General features: G+C 35.8%; 1 protein-coding gene across 1 annotated transcript; it reads left to right on the top strand.

Annotated features, from left to right (window-relative positions):
- Positions 1-14157: 14157 nt before the first annotated feature.
- LOC111428847 (leucine-rich repeat-containing protein 15-like) lies at positions 14158-16287 on the top strand. Its single transcript, XM_023064531.2, has 2 exons — positions 14158-14394; positions 15427-16287. The coding sequence occupies exons 1-2, from the start codon at positions 14336-14338 to the stop codon at positions 16193-16195; spliced, it is 828 nt and encodes a 275-aa protein (XP_022920299.1). The 5' UTR covers positions 14158-14335; the 3' UTR covers positions 16196-16287.
- Positions 16288-17169: the final 882 nt, after the last annotated feature.

The following is a 17169-nucleotide window of genomic DNA, read 5'->3' as shown; positions in this document are numbered from 1 at the left end:
AATTCAGCGACAGAACGATTCCATCGCATGTGTCGTACAGGTTTGAAAAGCGTTCGCGTTGGCGCATCAACAACAGGTGGCGGCGACAGTTGCGGTCAATAAAATTGTGAGCCGCGGATATTTATAGTTCTAGGTAGGTTGGCTCTGCCCGATCGCATCTCGCATTGCAAACGCTTCTCGCTGAAATGATATAATCACCGCAACCAACCGCGGACGGTGCCGGTGCTTTATTTGATCTTTGTGACATTCGTCCGACGGAAATTGCTTTTCAATTGAAAAGATCGAGAAGGTCAATGGTAGAAACTGAAATCATAAACCTCTTTTCAAGGAAGCAATTTTTACAGAATGCAGAAATTAATCGGCCGCTCGAGGTCAACAAAACGCGCGAGAAGAGGCGACATATGCGCTAAATTACTTTGGAGGAAGCTCAAAAGAGCGACGAAAGAGTAATGGCCCAACAGCTGATTGTGTATTTTAGCAGCGCCACGCGGCGACATGTGCTCGAAGGATAAAACTTCGCCCACACGTTGTAATGAAAGTGATAACTCTCCCGTTATTAGCCAAACAAACGTCACGTCGACCTGGAATAAGGACGAGGCATTGGCAAATTAGGTGAGCTGAAAACAGGCGCCAGTTCTCTAAAAACCAACAAAATCAAAAAATAAATTGATTAAAAAAATTTTACTTCAACCACGATTAAGTTATTTATCATGAGATAAAAGTACAGTGTCGTGTTAATGCCTTCGTGGCAACAGATCAGGAATTTTAACGTCTCAGAATGGGAAATAATTTTGCAAGCGTACATATTACATTTTAATTTTACACTCTCGCTGAAACCATAAATCTAGCGCTCGGATATTAAAACATGTTTGCTTCTACAGATCACCTGTTCGAGGCCATTATAAAACTGTCATGATGTTAGGTTCCCATGAGAGCAACTAACAATTTTCGAGTTCTACATGAGTCAGACTCAGTAAAGTGTCTTGTTTTATTGCTTACTTTACCTTGATTTTCAATCTAAAAAGGATCTAAGTTTATTTGCTGAAACCGTACTTAAATTCTGATTGAATCGAATACGACAATTTTCCGCCGTAATTGACTAATTGACTACGTTATAAAGAATATACCGTTAGATAAATATCTTTCTGTAATCATTACCGTTTGTTCTCACACTTTGGGTGAAAGCAGCTGATGGTGACTCTGAAATCGCAACGAACAGGAACGAAGAAGTTCCCCTAAGATCCGCGCGTAATCTTAAACAATCTGAGGAAGCATGGTTGGGAAGAACCAGCTGCTATCGAGAACTGCAGAGCACAGTTCCGGATCCCGGAGCATAGAGCGGACGAGGCACCTGTTTCTTCCGGCGCGAAAGAGGTCTTCCTTGGTCTTGCACCAGTTCACACGCACTTGCTCGACCGAGCAAGGTGCGGTGCTTGTGACATATGTCGCGGTAACTAACGGAAAAATGTGTTGACATTTCGTTTTAACAGTATGAGAAACGTGCCGATTTTCTCTCGTGCAGATCTCTTTGTTAATCAGGATTATTGTTCGGCTTCATCTACCTGTTATAGCGACAGACATCTAGCGAAGACTTGCTTCTAACAGTCAGCGAACTGCGGTAATTGGTTACACACACGTACGATGTCATCTGCGCGGACGAGTTCTGTTGCCATAAATCCAGCACATGCTGAAATGTTGGCTTTGAACAGAACGGATCGGTCCGCGATTTAGCAAATAATGAGACCTTATGGTTGGTATCGGGCCTAACAATTACTGGTCACGCACTGCTGCCGCGGATGTTTGTTGTATTAATATCAACGATTCAACGACGAACCATTCAAAGGTGCCCATCTGTTGAAGGGGAAACAAACAGCCGCGGAAGAAGTGTTTTCTTTTCATCGAAGTCGTATTGTTAGCCGCGAGTGCTAATCATTAACAAGGTGGCAATGCTCATGTTCACCTCTTAAAAGTAAGAGTAGAAAACGTTCCACTGTATTACTTTGTTACGTTTAACCGTTAAATTAACAAAATCCGAGAATCAATAGACGCAAACTTTATACGGGAACAAACGAGCCGGTAAACACAGATACTCGTTAAACTATTAATTGCGCGGCATCCGTCAATCAAGAAGAATAATGACCTACCATAAAACGCAAAGGGGCCGCGCTATGATAGGAATGAAGTCGCGGTTATATTGATTCGCGTGGGCGGACCGGATCCGAGAAAAACGCGCAAAACTGGCTTCGACTTGTCGTGATTCACATGGGTGCAATCGCCCATCACCTGCACGGCGGCGAAGCTAAGCTCTTCTGCGTTCGTGGGAACGAAAGCCAACACCTGTATCTCACTCGCCTCGACGTTGCGGAAAAAACGTCAAAAATTAATAGCCCGTCGAGCGCGAGCTATTGCTTTTAAAATAGTCCAATGTAATCCGCCACCTGCGCAGAAACTAATGTGTAATTAACGCGGCCGACGCCGCCTGTGTGATTGAGCCATGCACGTAAGACTATGGCCGGCTAATCACCAACGTTTTGTACTTACCAGGAAATTCCATTAAGAACGCGTCGTGTATAATGAGTTTAGAAAACGTCAGCGTGTTGTGATTAGTGCTGAAATTAGTATCTATTGTTTCGAACCATAAAATGAAAGAAAACTCTTTCATTCTTTCCTTTTTCTTATTTATACTCAAGGGAACATTTGTTTGAGAATTTTAAAACGAGATAATTACCCAACATTTTAACAGTTTTTCTTAACCCTTTGTTTGTGACATTGAACCCATTCATAGAAATTTCAAGACCACGTGACGCCTGACGCTTAGTTTATTACATGTAAATGTCTGGCATTATTCTGGTTCCCGGTCAATGAGTGGATGTACGGTAAAAACGAGAGAATATTGCATAACAAGGCCCAATCTGTAAGGGGTGCACTTGGGGTTAAACAGTCCCACGGCTGCAGGCGACATTAGGCCCGCAGCTGCGGCCCGCAAGTGTTCAATGAATGGAGTCATTGCTGGCCATCTGCATCAGAACGCGCCGTCGGAGCTGATATAAGCCATAAGTGTGTTTGTTAATACTGGGCCCTGTGTGTGTGTGCTGGGATTATTTCGAGATTTTTAAGGGAAACGGCGAGACCTGTTAACATGTTTAGCGTCCCGAAGGCTCCGTATGGCACGTCTGCCTAACATTTGTGATGCCAACCAGAACGACCAGACGCGTTTACCACCCGCATACAACAACGAAATTGAAGCCCTTTAACCATTACATTAAAAAACCAAACCAATCTATATGCGTGTTAGTAATCGTAACTTCTTATCGCAAATTTACACAAAAAAAAAGTAATAAAAGCTGTTACGTCTACATTTATTCTAAAAATACTTAATCAAATAGACCCAGAACAACAGAATACGTAGACGAATACCAAAAATACCGGGACAGTGTACACTAATCATCCTAATACATTTTTGTCATATTACAAGGATGTATAAAAAGTTAAAGAAAATATTTGCTAACATAAAATTTAATTTGATATTTTTCGGGATTTTTACATCAATTTATTCGCGCTACGTCACTTTCTGTTGAAAAAAATAACACGTAAGAGTAACGTGACAATTATACGCATACTAATCTCCTATTAATGTAAGTTTTTATTTTTAGAAACAGAATTTAAAAATAAAATTGTAATAAAATTGTAACGAAACGAGTAATTGAAACGCGTCGCAACGAACGTGAACTCTTCGCAGTGACATTTCGGTCTAAATATACACATTCCCGAACAATGTTCATTGTTACGTGACATTTGAACTCGACCGCGTCTCCCGATACATTTGTTGTGTCGTCGCCCGTTATACAATGGCGTATACGCGATACGGGCGTTATACAATCGGTCCCCGATATTCAAATAAATCGAGAAAGCAAGACGTCAAAAACGTTTTCCCACCGAGGACCTTATCACGTGCTCAATGATAACAAAAAAAACGTTGCGTTCAAAAACGGTCAAGAGGTTTATACAATGACACATATCGCAAATGATCCCCGACGTCGGCCGTCGTTTTGTTCCCATAACGTCGACGTCGTTTTATTAACCGTCCAAAAGTTTATAATCCCAGGGGCGTTCCGCATAGATCTATATCCATTGTACAGAAATCGAGTAGATTCCGTTTTAATGAATGTCACCACGTGGCAAGCCACGTGACCGAATAGGGGTGTATGGGGGTTGATTTCTTTTAATAGATTCAGTTCTTTTTTCAACTTAATGAGGTCGGGAAACGAAAAAGTATTTGTTTTAGGAACTAGCTCCATAAAATAAAATTAACCATCTGTGATCGCATGTGTACTGCGATAATTAAGATTATAGGCAGAAATTTATTGTGGTATAAAATTTCTAATACCTTTTAAAACAAAACAAAAACTACAGAAGTTGCCCATTGCTTGATGAACACTTTTCATAATTTATTAACTGAGAAAGACAACAAATGATTTTTAGAAACATTTGGGCTAAATTGCAAAAGAATATGTCAGAAACATGATTTCTGTATGCTTGAGGAAACAAGATAAATAAATATAAATATATCTTTTTGGTGTTACCAGTTTTGACTTCTTGAGATGTCTCTTTCTTTTATTAGCAATTCTTAGCTAGTATTCTTCGTCTCTGTCTAATACCTTTTTGCCTTTAGAGTCGTTTTCCATTCTCCCTTTTTTCCAGTGTTGTTAAATACCCGGGTATTTATTTTCAAGGGAAAATTCCCTGGATATATACCCGGAGGTATTTACCCAAGATGGGTATTTAGAGGTATTTATAAAATTTGATTTAAATTGAGTTGATGGCAGTTTTGCAAGTACTTCAAGAATGCAGAGTCCATTATCGATACACCGAAACTTATTTATTACATTTAAAGGATTCCTACAATGACGGTAAAATTGCATGAAAGTACTGACCGAATACTCATTGGGCGTGGGGTAAGACAAGGTTGAACCCAAATTGTTCATCACAGTCCTGAAGAGTGCATTTAAACAACTGGATTGGACCCAAAAAGGTATAAACATTGATGGCAATACCTAAGTAATTTGCGCTACGCGGACGATATAGTCCTTATTTCGGATAGTCTTGGAGAGATGAAACTGATGCTGAACGTATACAGGAGGCGTGTGCAAGACTCGGGCTAAATATCAACAAAATTTAGGACAAATCTTGTTCCAAGCTCTAACATCAATATTGGTGATAATGAATACTTCTATCTTGAATACTTTCGATGGTATGTCATTAATCCCTGATGCCTTTCCATGTTTTGACGCAGTGATTGCGTTTTGAACCTCACTAATTGATATAGGTTCCATGACACTATCCTTTCTTTGGCGTGACGGACTGCTGTCTATTTCCAAATCAGTTTTTATGCTTAACAGGTTTTGGAAATAATTTTTCTAAATGTCATTCATTTCACTATCACAGATTATTTTTCCTGTTCCATCTCAGCGTAGAGCTACGTGCGATTTGTGCCTTTGGCTTAACTGTCTAACAAATTTATACACATTCCTGGTGTTATTAGCTTTAAGTGTACATATATTTCGGAAAAGTTTATATTTTCACTACCGACCATTCTCCTTTACGTAATACTCTTCGAAAATATTTAACGATTTCTTTAATGCTTGAAAAACAACTTTGAATGTCCTAAATTGAGTATCAGTCTAATATTAATGACTAAATTCAGTTTTTGTGCTTCATTAATTCTTGTTGTTTGATTCTTTTCTAGTCATATTGCACTTCCATCAAATCCAACATTCCAAGATCCATGAGATTGTTGATTTCCAATTGAAAATTAAGTAGTTCGTTTAAGATCTTATTATTCTTCTTCTTTTATTCAGGTTGTAACTTGTTTTTTACGCATCATTCATGATGTTTCATTAGAGCTGGAAATCCAACTTCCTGGTCTTCCGGGATCTCTTAGCTAATCTTTGGTCTCTTGCTGTCTTAATCAGCCAGGTTTCTTCCATTCTTTGGAAGTATTCATTAAATTTTTTTATTTTTCCCCTAGCAAATCTCATGAGATCTCCGAGTCCACAAAATTCTTTTACAATTTTGTTCCTTACTCTATCTCTTCTTGTCTTTTCCACTATTGTTCTTAAAGTACTCATCTCTGTTGGTTCACATCGCAGCCATATATCTTGGCCATGAGGTTCATCAGGAAACTTAGAGACATCTTCATGAGCGATATTGCTGTATATTTGAAAAGAAAGGTTTTCAATCAATGCGTGCTTCCTTTGGTTATGACTTATGACATACGGTTCTGCAACTTTAACATTAACGGTGGCCATTACCAGGAGGCTCAAAGTAACGCAAAGAAAGATGGAGAGGTCGATGCTGGGTGTAACCCTAAGGGACCACATACGAAATGAAGACCTACGAAGAACTGGCGTAAATGATGCGGTCAACATTGTGGCAAAGCTCAAGTGGAACTGGGCGGATCATCGTCGCAAGAATGTAGAATGAGCAGTGGTTACCTGATAATAATACGTCTTCGATCGTTGACAATTCCTCGTCTTCAACGCTCATTTCATCATGTTCCTCTACATTTTTGTCCGAATCTGTTATATTTTTACTTGTATCACTTTTATATGTACTGTTTGGGTATTTACCCTGAGCCGGGGTAAGTACTCAGATAAATACCCATTTTATAAATACCTACCCGCCGGGTATTTACCCAGCGCCCATCACTGCTTTTTTCCCATTTTTCTTCTTCTGTTTCCTAATCTGTTCTCTGACCAGTTTCTTTCTTCTAATATCAATCTCGTTACAGATATGCTCCTCTCTTCAGACCTTTTTCCGGTCTTCGTTCAGTTTAGGTATTCTATTACTAATTCCTTTCCAGTTTCTATATGCCCAGTTCCTCGTTTTGCCTCTCTCTTCTCTTTCTGTCATTGCTCGGATTATTTGTTGTTTCTTTCCAGTCTCAGATCAGCCTCTTCCTTCTATTAACAGTCATTCTAATACCCGCTGAATCCTTTCCTATTATTACCAATCTATTTCCAGTCTCCCGCCTTTCTTCCAATTTCTGTCTTCTATTAGTTTAGTTTAGTTCATGTCTCCTTATTTCCTTTCCAGTCCTTGTTCAGTCCTTTTCTTCCATTAACAGTCTCGTTCTCATCTTCTCTCATTCTGCCCACTCTCCTTCTTCTCTTTCCAGACCGTGTTCATTCTATTTATTCTATTACCAGTTCTTGTTCCTTATTTAATTTTTTCTTGGCTTTTTAGTATCTTTCCAGGGTCCCTTAATTTCTTCTATAATCTTACTTTTGTTTCCAGTGTTTGTTCAGTCTATCTTTTCTATTAATTTGGCTATTTTTGATTCTATTATCATCGTGATTTTTATTAAATAAAAGGATGGAAAACGATGAAAAATAATTTTTAAGTTAAATCAGTGCTACAATGTTTCGAGGAAAACTGTCCTCTTCTTCCGGCACGACTAGAAGGCACAAAATCAGAGACAAAATTAAAATACAAGTGTAAAATCAAACAAAAAATTAAATTTTATTTCATATCTTTTCTATTACTGGTCTCTTTGTATGCTTACTCTCTCTACCTCATATTTCTCTTACCAGTATCCATTTACTTTTTTTCTATTATTAATTTGTTTCCAGTCTTTCTCCTTTCTGCCTCCTTTCTATGGTCTTTTCCCAGTCTTTCTTTGGTCTCTTTGTTCTATTAACAGTCTCTTTTTTGTTTCCTCTTATCCTGTCCATTTTCCTTTCTTTTTTAGTCTCTGTTCAGTAGGAGTGCTATCACCAGTTCTTCTTGTCCTTGGTTTAATTCTTTTATTGGCTTTACCTTTGTACCACCTTTGTTCAACCTCTATCTTCTATAACCAGTCCGTTCCAGATTCCCTACTCTCTGTCCAGTTCTCGTCTTCCTCTATGCTAGTATTTTCCTTTTTCAGTCTTTTTATTCACTCTCTAGTTTCAGTTTAATCTCTTCTTCCTATTGACACATCTTTTCCCACTCTCACTCCTCTTTGTTCTGTTTCTTTTTCTTTATCTAGTTGCTCTGCTTGCAGGCCACTCTTTTATTCTCTTTCTAATCTCTGTTTATCTGTTTAATGAGTATTTATTTTATAAAAACAGAGGAACAGTAGACAAAAATGAGCAGCTAAGTTTAATAATATAGAAGTCCAGCTTATATCTTGACGATTGTTGAAACCAAAATCCCAGAAATGTAATCTTATAAAAATTCTGAAATAGATTTTTTAATAAAACTTATCTTCAGTCTGAGGTTGCAACCTGAGAAGGAATATATCTAATGATGCTGTAGGGATAAACTTCTGAGGATAATAGGTTACTAAAACCAGCCTTCATCACAAACATATATGTATCGGGAACATTGAAGCAGTTTCTAGAACATCAGCAATGGTCCAGAGACGCGCAAGTGGATCACAACTATTCAGAATTCGTAGTAGACGTCATTCAAGATTCCCAACATTAAAGTTCCAGGACAACACAACAAGAGATAGTACGAACAAGATATTCGTATTCATTTTAAAGTAAAATTGTACCTAGAATTTAAAATACCTTGTGTGTTTTAAACTACATTGCTATAAAGCGTGTTAAGTCGAATCGTTATATTTTAATATATATTATAGTATCACATAATTTAAATATTCTCTATTTTAAGTAACGGATAAAAATAACTAACAGTTATTCTTATTAAGACTTCATTGATATATTAGTCCTGGTTTCTATCAGTCTCTAATTTCCTAAAAATATATCGGTAACAAGCTGTAACACATTTCGCCAGCAGGCGTTCGTCATTTGTAACCCGGTGAGTGGATGCACCCCGAACGTGACGAACGTATATAATAACGCGTTTTGTGTCGGTTAACAAACTGTTAAAATTCTGCCAAACTACCCATATGACACCAGGAGATAGAGAGCAGCTGTAAAGCGGTTCTGTACAAATGAAATAGGGAAAATCAAGACGATTCGGCTATCAACGTTGAGTTGGACCACTGTACCCGAGATATAGTTAATTAACGGACGTCTAATTGGCAGTTTCCTGCCAAGTGTCTCTTGACGTCCTACAATTAGGTCCTATTGGACTACCTCCTACACACCCCCAAATAAACTAATCAATAATAATTTCTTATCTTTTAAAAACATTTCCTTCACTTAATAAAAGTATTGATAATAACAAATAAAATAAATAATGAGTATTGCACCATAAATTTTGGATGAAAATAAACATTTTAATCAAAGTTATAAAATTAGAATATTTTATTTTTTTGGTTGATATAAAATTGCTAATTAGAAGTAAACAAAATACGCGTAAGTACCATCATTTAAGTGATTAATGGTTTTTCTATTTATACTTTTTTCTAAACGAATACCTAATGATGATGAATTGTTATGATATTATGATGAGTTGTTTAATTTGCCGTCATCAATCTCGTACATACATTTTGACCTCAAAATAACCTACTATTACGTTTCATATTTGTAGTATTTATCGTTTTATTTATTTACTGTTTATTTTTCGTGGTGAAAATAAGGTTTTTTACAAAAATAATGAACTTTTTTTTTTGTAAACAATAGACAATGAAGATTGTTTATTAGCAAACTATAAAGTGAAAGAGGGCAGCTGCAGAAAAAAGAAATGAAGTGGCACGTGCCCTAGTTGTGAACTGCACGCGACCGCGGTTCACACGGGGTTCCCTAACACCTTTTCTAAGTTTTGATGGTTTCATTATTAATGCCTAAAAAGATTATTTAAAAATTTAGGAGGGATGAGATGAGCAAAAATATATGCATTTTAAAGTTTTTTTTTCATTAAAATGTACTAATGAAACTAATGTTACTTCATTAGTTAGCTTTTAAGTTGTTGAAGTTCAAATCTATTATGATTTTTTGAAAATGAGTGAAAATAATTGTTTATTGCGAAAAATGAGGATATCCCTTATTAGGTTAATATCTTGAAAACTAAAAGAACATTTCATTCTGCGTACCTCCATTATCAACTGAATCCCAATGATAAAGTCCTCCTTATCCGACCTACCAAGCTACCGTCCTATTTCAGTGCTTCCAGTAATAGAAAAGCACACCTCAATAACGGCTGCTGGTTGCCATCTCAAAGAGGATCCCTTCCTTTGTCGATTCTAGTTTTGAACATCCACATGGCCCCCTACGAAAAACGCCCCATCTGCTGTGGTGTTCTTGGATGTCTTGGCCTCCTTCTTCATCTTCTTTCTCTTCCCCAGCGTGCCCCTATCACGGCGTCATGGCTATCTCCTCAGCAAGATTCTTGAGTTGCTACATAGTCTTATCTCGGCTGGCCGCAATCTGCTTCACTGTTTCATCTCATGTTGTTTTCTGTCTCCTTAAGGGTCGCCTTCCTTTCGCTCTGGCCTCTATGTACATACGGGTTTCTTCACCTGTCCAGCACAGCAATCTGTCCTCAATCATCCCCTCGACCGGCTGCACATTGAGTTATTGTCGAATACGGTTGTTACGTACTGTGTCCCATGGTGTCTTTCCTGCAATTATCCGAAGGCATTTAATTTGAACCGCATTAACCCTACTGATGTCCCTGCCATCTGCGGTCAAGCTTTCACTGCCATAGGTAATAAGGTTGAATAGCTGCTGACGTGGATGAGAAGTTGACCATCACATTTGATGTGGATGTTATCCACCTGTTCCTTTCTCCCCGTCACTACCATAAGTTGACTCTTCACCTTGTTTAACATCATGTTTCTGCCCTTATAGTTTCTGATCACTCGAGTACACCCTGTTGCAATTTCCTCTCCGAGTCTGCGATGAGGACTACATCATCAGAGCCTGGTACATAATCGGTCTGAGGTTGAGCATGCCAACCACATAAGTTTCTATTCTTCTCTGGCATGTCTTCACCACTTCTTCCATAAAAGCTACAAATAATGAGGATATACAATAACCTGATCTCTCTACAATAGGACCTACCACAAGGATCTCCAATTTCATCTTCTTTATACAATATCTTCTGCCATGGTATATACAACGATAATCTTGGTCACAATCGATATCACAACCTTGGTCTCGCATAATCCGCACATCTATACTTAATAATAATAATAATAATAATAATATATCTTTATGGTGCCTTCCACGGAATACAAATAACATTCTGTTTCATAATATAAATTAAAGAAGGAACACAATGGGCTGGTTCCAGACAAAGTCTGCTCATACCAACCCAGTTGGTTACAAAGAAAAAAATAAAAATTAACCAAAAAAAAAAAACATGAGAAAGAAAATAAAAAAAAAGAAAAAAGAACATATGATATGAATTATAAGATACTTCAACAATTAAAGCAAAAAAAAACACAAATTTATACAAATTTATACTGCCTTCACAAACTCCAACCTGCCAACGGTAAATATCCCAGCATCAGATATTATTCTCCCCCTTGCTGCTGAAACCACAGTCGCATCAAACACTTCTTGAATGTGCATAAGCTCAGAGTTCGCATATCACTTGGCAATTTACTATAAGATTTGTAAATGTGATAGCTGAAGCTTCTTTCAAATAGAGACGTTCGATGTTTTGGTGGATATATAGGATTGCTTAATCTCGTAACATATGGGTTTGTTGCCGGTTTGAACTTAATTTTTTTATACAGATATTCTGGCTTACATGAGATTATAATTTTATGGAAGAGACATAAGCTATGAAGGTCTCTTCTTTGTTTCATTGACAACCATTTTATATCTTTTAGCTTATAAGTAACTCTATCAAATTTTCTAATACCATAAATATACCTCAGACAACTGTTTTGCACTCTCTGTATGCGGTTAGAAGTTACCACATCAACAGTCGGGTGGTAGAGTGGCGCCATATAATTAAACTGGGATAAAACAAAAGACTCACACAGTTGCTTTTTTAGATTCACCGTAAGATAGGCCCGATGAGGATAAAGTCCACGCAAATAAGAATAAGCATTTTTGATGTAATAGCCAATCTGCGATCTGTATCTAAACGTATTATCTATTCTTAACCCTAAGCATTTGGATTCCTGAACTAAACTGATTATTTCACCATTCATTTGTATATTTAACACAGGTCTGCTACTAGCCCTGGCATTACCGAGACACATATACATGGATTTACTTGGGTTGACTTTCAATTGATAGTTAGCTGCCACACGATACATTCTATTTAAGTCGCTATTTATTTTAGCTTCATCAACATGATAATCAATACCTGGGAACGAAAAATATAACTGTAAATCATCAGCATACATATTAATTTTACAATACTCCAATTGTTTTGCAAATTGTGACGTGTAAAGCGTAAACAGTTCAGTTCGGAAACTCCAGTCGCTTATTGGTGACGTGAAATCTGGTTTCAAAAATGTCGTATACAAATCAACCCATTAAAACTCAGTTTTTTGTTCCTTTCTTTTCAATTCATGCCCCTTCTGCAGAAATAACATCCAATCATCCACCATTGCTACCACATCAACCTGCAAGTATCTGGTAAAATCCTTAAATTTTCTGCTCATGTCATTACAGTAAACATGAAAGTTCCCTGACATTCAGAGGTCACGGAATATCAACTAAATGCACTTCTTACATTTATAACCACCGAATACACATTGATTATCGTACATTAAGCACCTAAAAGATGCAGGAATAGCGGCGCAAAGAATGACGACGATGTCGAACACGTGTATTCGACATCCTCATAATCCACTCTTTAATCCTTGTAACCAACTCCATTATAGTGTTACTAAAATTTATTAAAACATTCATTTATCACTCATGAACACTCTCATAGTAAGGATTTAACAGCCTATCAGAGAATAGTTTGATAGTATCAATAGCCTCGGGCAGAAAGACCAAGGTCACTTTTTGGACATATTACTACGCTATTATATTACTACTATAAAGCTATTAAAGCTTATAATTTTTATAAGAAATCGTGAGAAATTTATAATGATTTAACATCTGATGAAGTTGTCTTCAGATAAATCTTGGCACTAAACATTTTTATATATCTGGATGGAGTGGGTTATCAAAAAAAACGCTTATTACTCACATTAATCACATTTTTAAATCGTTGAAAAACATTTTTATAAAAAGAAAGTTTCTGAGTGTTTTAATACAGTAAGTAATAACATTTTCCCGGAAACTCAATATAAGTCAGTTAAACTTTATCGATGAACAATAAATAATCGATGCATTCCACTAAGTTGACACAATGGAATGCTTCGAATACCAATCCTATATTGATAAGAAACACGTTTTACGACAGATAATATTTCGGAATGTAGACACTATTAAAAATCTAGATTCAAAGCGATAAGACGACAATAGTTAAATGAGTTATTAAGTCGGTTATGCCCCTTTACATTTAAATTAATAAAGGTTGATTTATTAACGGGTGAAAATTCGCATTTGCAGATCATTATCATAGTTTTATAATAAATGCCTTCAAGTGCTTACTCTGCTTACCGCAGCATACCACTCAGCGTATTATGATATTAAACTATAAACTGTTTAGATCGAGACCAAGATACGTTAAATAAACATTAATTAAACCTACATTGTGACGACTTTGTAAATCGTTTTCGATAAGTTATATAGTAGCAGAGTTTGCTGAATTATATTGTGGTGAGGCATTTACAAAGAATGCGCAATACGATTAGATCGCTAAAAATAAGTTTTGGGGAATATTAAAATGTAGATAATAATCGATGGTTTCTGAATCATATTGTTACACCACAGTACACAATAATTATATATAATTCAATTATAAAACTTGCTTCTAAATTAAGTTAGCAACCTATTTTTTGGCCTGATGTCACGCGTACAACGATACACTTTCTAGATATTTCTCGGTTGGTCACAACTATGAAACGTGACAATTATGATAATGCATAGATCAAACACACTAATATGAAGAGAGTGTTTGCCGAATCAATTAGGTGTCGTGAAACCGCGAATCCGCACAGATTCATAAACGAGGAGCGATAAGCGAGCTCATTTGACGCACTACAACGCTGCCGTTGCGGGCCGATATTCAAAAAAATGCGGACGATATACTAACGTAGAGACCATAATACGCTGCCTGATTACAACAAACTTATTATACACACTCGCGTTCAGTCCTAGTGTTTGTTCGAAACGCGTCAAATGTGGTCGATTAACCGGACCACCATTATTACTATTTATTGTGCTACTACAAATTCAAATTAAGTTTGTGTAAAAGTTTTTGGTGATTGTGAAGAGATGAAGAGGAGTTAACACCGAACAAAGTTAACGCTTCGGGAGCGATAGATGTCTACAATTTATAAAATAAGAATTATTAAAGAAGTAAAATGGTTAAAGTGTCGGTGATTGCTTATTTTTACACGTGTGCTCTATTTATAGACACCCTGTAAGTTGTAATAATTATGTAATTATTAATTTTTATTGAACTAATAATGAGACGTATTAAATTTACATAAAAAGTCATCTTTACAGCTTTAAAATTCTATTTTTGACTGGATATTATCGCGGGCAATGATAACGAATTTTTAATAACTACCGCTCACTCTGCTACTTTTAACTTTTAAACTTATAACTTTCCTTATTATCACTAAATAACAATTTATCATTAACACATGTTTCGCCCAATAAACAATCTAAATCAATATAATAACCTTACAAAGACCGCCAAATACATAATATGTTTTTGGATCTAATGAGTTGATACACTATAACCTCTCGTTCTATTTATGGACTATAAATGACAATTTTAAGTTTTAACAGTTTTGACAGTTTTACGTCGTGTAAACAACTTCCTACAATTGAAACCGTTTCGCCTCCGTAAAAGAGAAATCTCGGCCAATAGAACCTATTTGAAACGAGCAAACACGTTTTAATTTGTCCGGACACGTTTCGAACCGTGTGTGTCCGAGATTTTGTCGAGATAAGAATTGTTCGAATCGACCTTGACACATAGAAACCTCACCAACAATTATTTCTCACTAATTATAATTAGTTTTTAATGAGACGATTAAATTTAATGATGCAGTAAAGTTCAGTGACGTTCCAATATGCGTCAAAACATCGATTTTACACTTCTTGTACACTTCTTTACAATCAGATAGACAAAGATTCTTACTTTATAATTAAACAAAGGACTTACACGACCATTATCGATATTATCTCTAATACGTCACTAACGTTAGCTTTATTGTTGTTTGATTTTTAATTAGTACTTCCGAGAAGATTACAAGACTAATGATATTTTAATTTTCTAGTTCAAATTCTATAATTAGCTCGGTTTTAACACAGAGTTCATGTAAATTTATACAATTTGATATGTTAATCGCTCTTTGACTCTTAATCTTCGATAACTTTTTTTATGTTGCATGCCTAAAATGTTTCTTTTTCTAAATTATTAATATATTTTTTTAATTTTTAGTGTGTATGGAAAACCGCATGGGGATGTTATTTCAACATCTTTGCAAATACTTTTTGATATACCGGAAAATAAAAATAATTCGATTAAAATAAATTATTCATACAACGAAATTAATCGATTGAGAGACTATGTGTTCTTCAACAAAAATTATGCTCAAGCCGAAACCATCGAGTTATTTAAAAACAAGATAAGCGATATCAGCACGTTCGCCTTCTGGGGTCTAGAACAACTCAAGGTAGTGGACTTGTCCGATAACCTAATAACAAACTTGGATGACCAGACGTTTACCACCAACCGAAATCTTCACAAACTCGTCCTTATAAACAACAGGATAACGTTTAAGAGTCATCATAAATTTTTAATTTCCGAATCCATCGAAACTCTCGTACTCTCCAATAACAGGATAAATAAAATTTATGATTCCACGTTTGAAGCTTTACCCAAATTGAGGAGGCTACTTTTAACTGATAACGCTTTGACCGAAATCGAAAATCGTTCGTTTCAAAGTTTAACGAATCTTCGATATCTTTCATTAGCAAATACAGGTGTTATACATTTAAGTGACTCGATGTTTAACACTCTACCCCACATTATTAACTTAGATGATACACCGATTGCGCAGAATTTCGACCCACCTTTAAGGCAAGTTAGGGGACACGCCATAAAACATCTTTTACAACTTGAAAGCGGCTCAAGGGAATATATTTTACACGGACATCATAACAACATAAACAAAACTGATCCAACAACCACCGAGATTAATTTATAAACTCCCATTGTAAATTGTTTTTAGTGTTGTTAAAAGAAAAAGACTTTATTGACGATTTAATTTAATCAAGACGGATTTTAATTGAAGACTTAATTATATTAGTTTAAAATTGTGATAAGTGGTGGAAGATTTGCGACAAAATGTTTTCATATTTAAGTTGTTTTCGATCAAAACGATGAAGACTGTTTTATAGGCAAAAAACTATTATCGCTAACAATTTCTTTTTTGTTTTGACTGTTGATTATGTGTGCATTTCACAACTTTCATTCTAAACGCAGTTTAAAATTTTGTATATTCGCCAAACATTTTCATATAAACAACAAAGTTGTATAACAAAAAATAGATTTAAATAGTTTCTCCAGTATTATATCATTACCCCAAACTATTTATTTCTACAAAAAAAAAAATTAAAAATCTGGTTACAAAATTAATTTGCTGTACTTAAAACATTTTACAAAATACAAAATTAATTAACAAAAAACAATAACCCATATTGAAATTAAAACAAATAATTTATTCTAATTTATTTTCAATTTGAGCCAATTTAACCCGATTTAATTAATGAGATTAATCAACAAATAAATCATTTAGTGAGGTTAACTATGTGATAGTATTACTATAATAATTATTGATATTTTCATAAAATTTTTACTACTTAAGGTGCTGTTTGAATAATTAATATTTTAAGGAAAGTGTTACAGTCGTAATTTTTTTTTTGTTAAAATTCCACCTACGTATAGAATCTAAAAATAAATTGTGCGTATAAATAGCGTCATTAACAAACGAACACAGTCCAATTTTGCATGCGCACTACCGACATCCTTTTGTATTGCCCCTAGGGAATATTAAATAAACGAATCTAATCCTTCCTGTTTGCACGGGCCTCGCGTGTATGCTAAGTGCGTCTTCTCTACGTTGACGTTGCATAACTGCTAAAAATAAACATTCGAACGTGTACCATGTGCGAAGAATAA

Source organism: Onthophagus taurus, chromosome 1, assembly GCF_036711975.1.
Source record: "Onthophagus taurus isolate NC chromosome 1, IU_Otau_3.0, whole genome shotgun sequence".
Taxonomy (NCBI): domain Eukaryota; kingdom Metazoa; phylum Arthropoda; class Insecta; order Coleoptera; family Scarabaeidae; genus Onthophagus; species Onthophagus taurus.
Note: the sequence above shows the minus strand (reverse complement) of the source record. Positions and strands in the feature narration are given on the sequence as shown.

Excerpts from the sequence above, each read along its gene's own strand:
- LOC111428847 (XM_023064531.2), top strand. The coding sequence starts at position 14,336 with ATGGTTAAAGTGTCGGTGATTGCTTATTTTTACACGTGTGCTCTATTT. Across the intron at positions 14,395-15,426 it reads GCTCTATTTATAGACACCCT|TGTGTATGGAAAACCGCATG; the intron begins GTAAGTTGTAAT and ends TTTAATTTTTAG.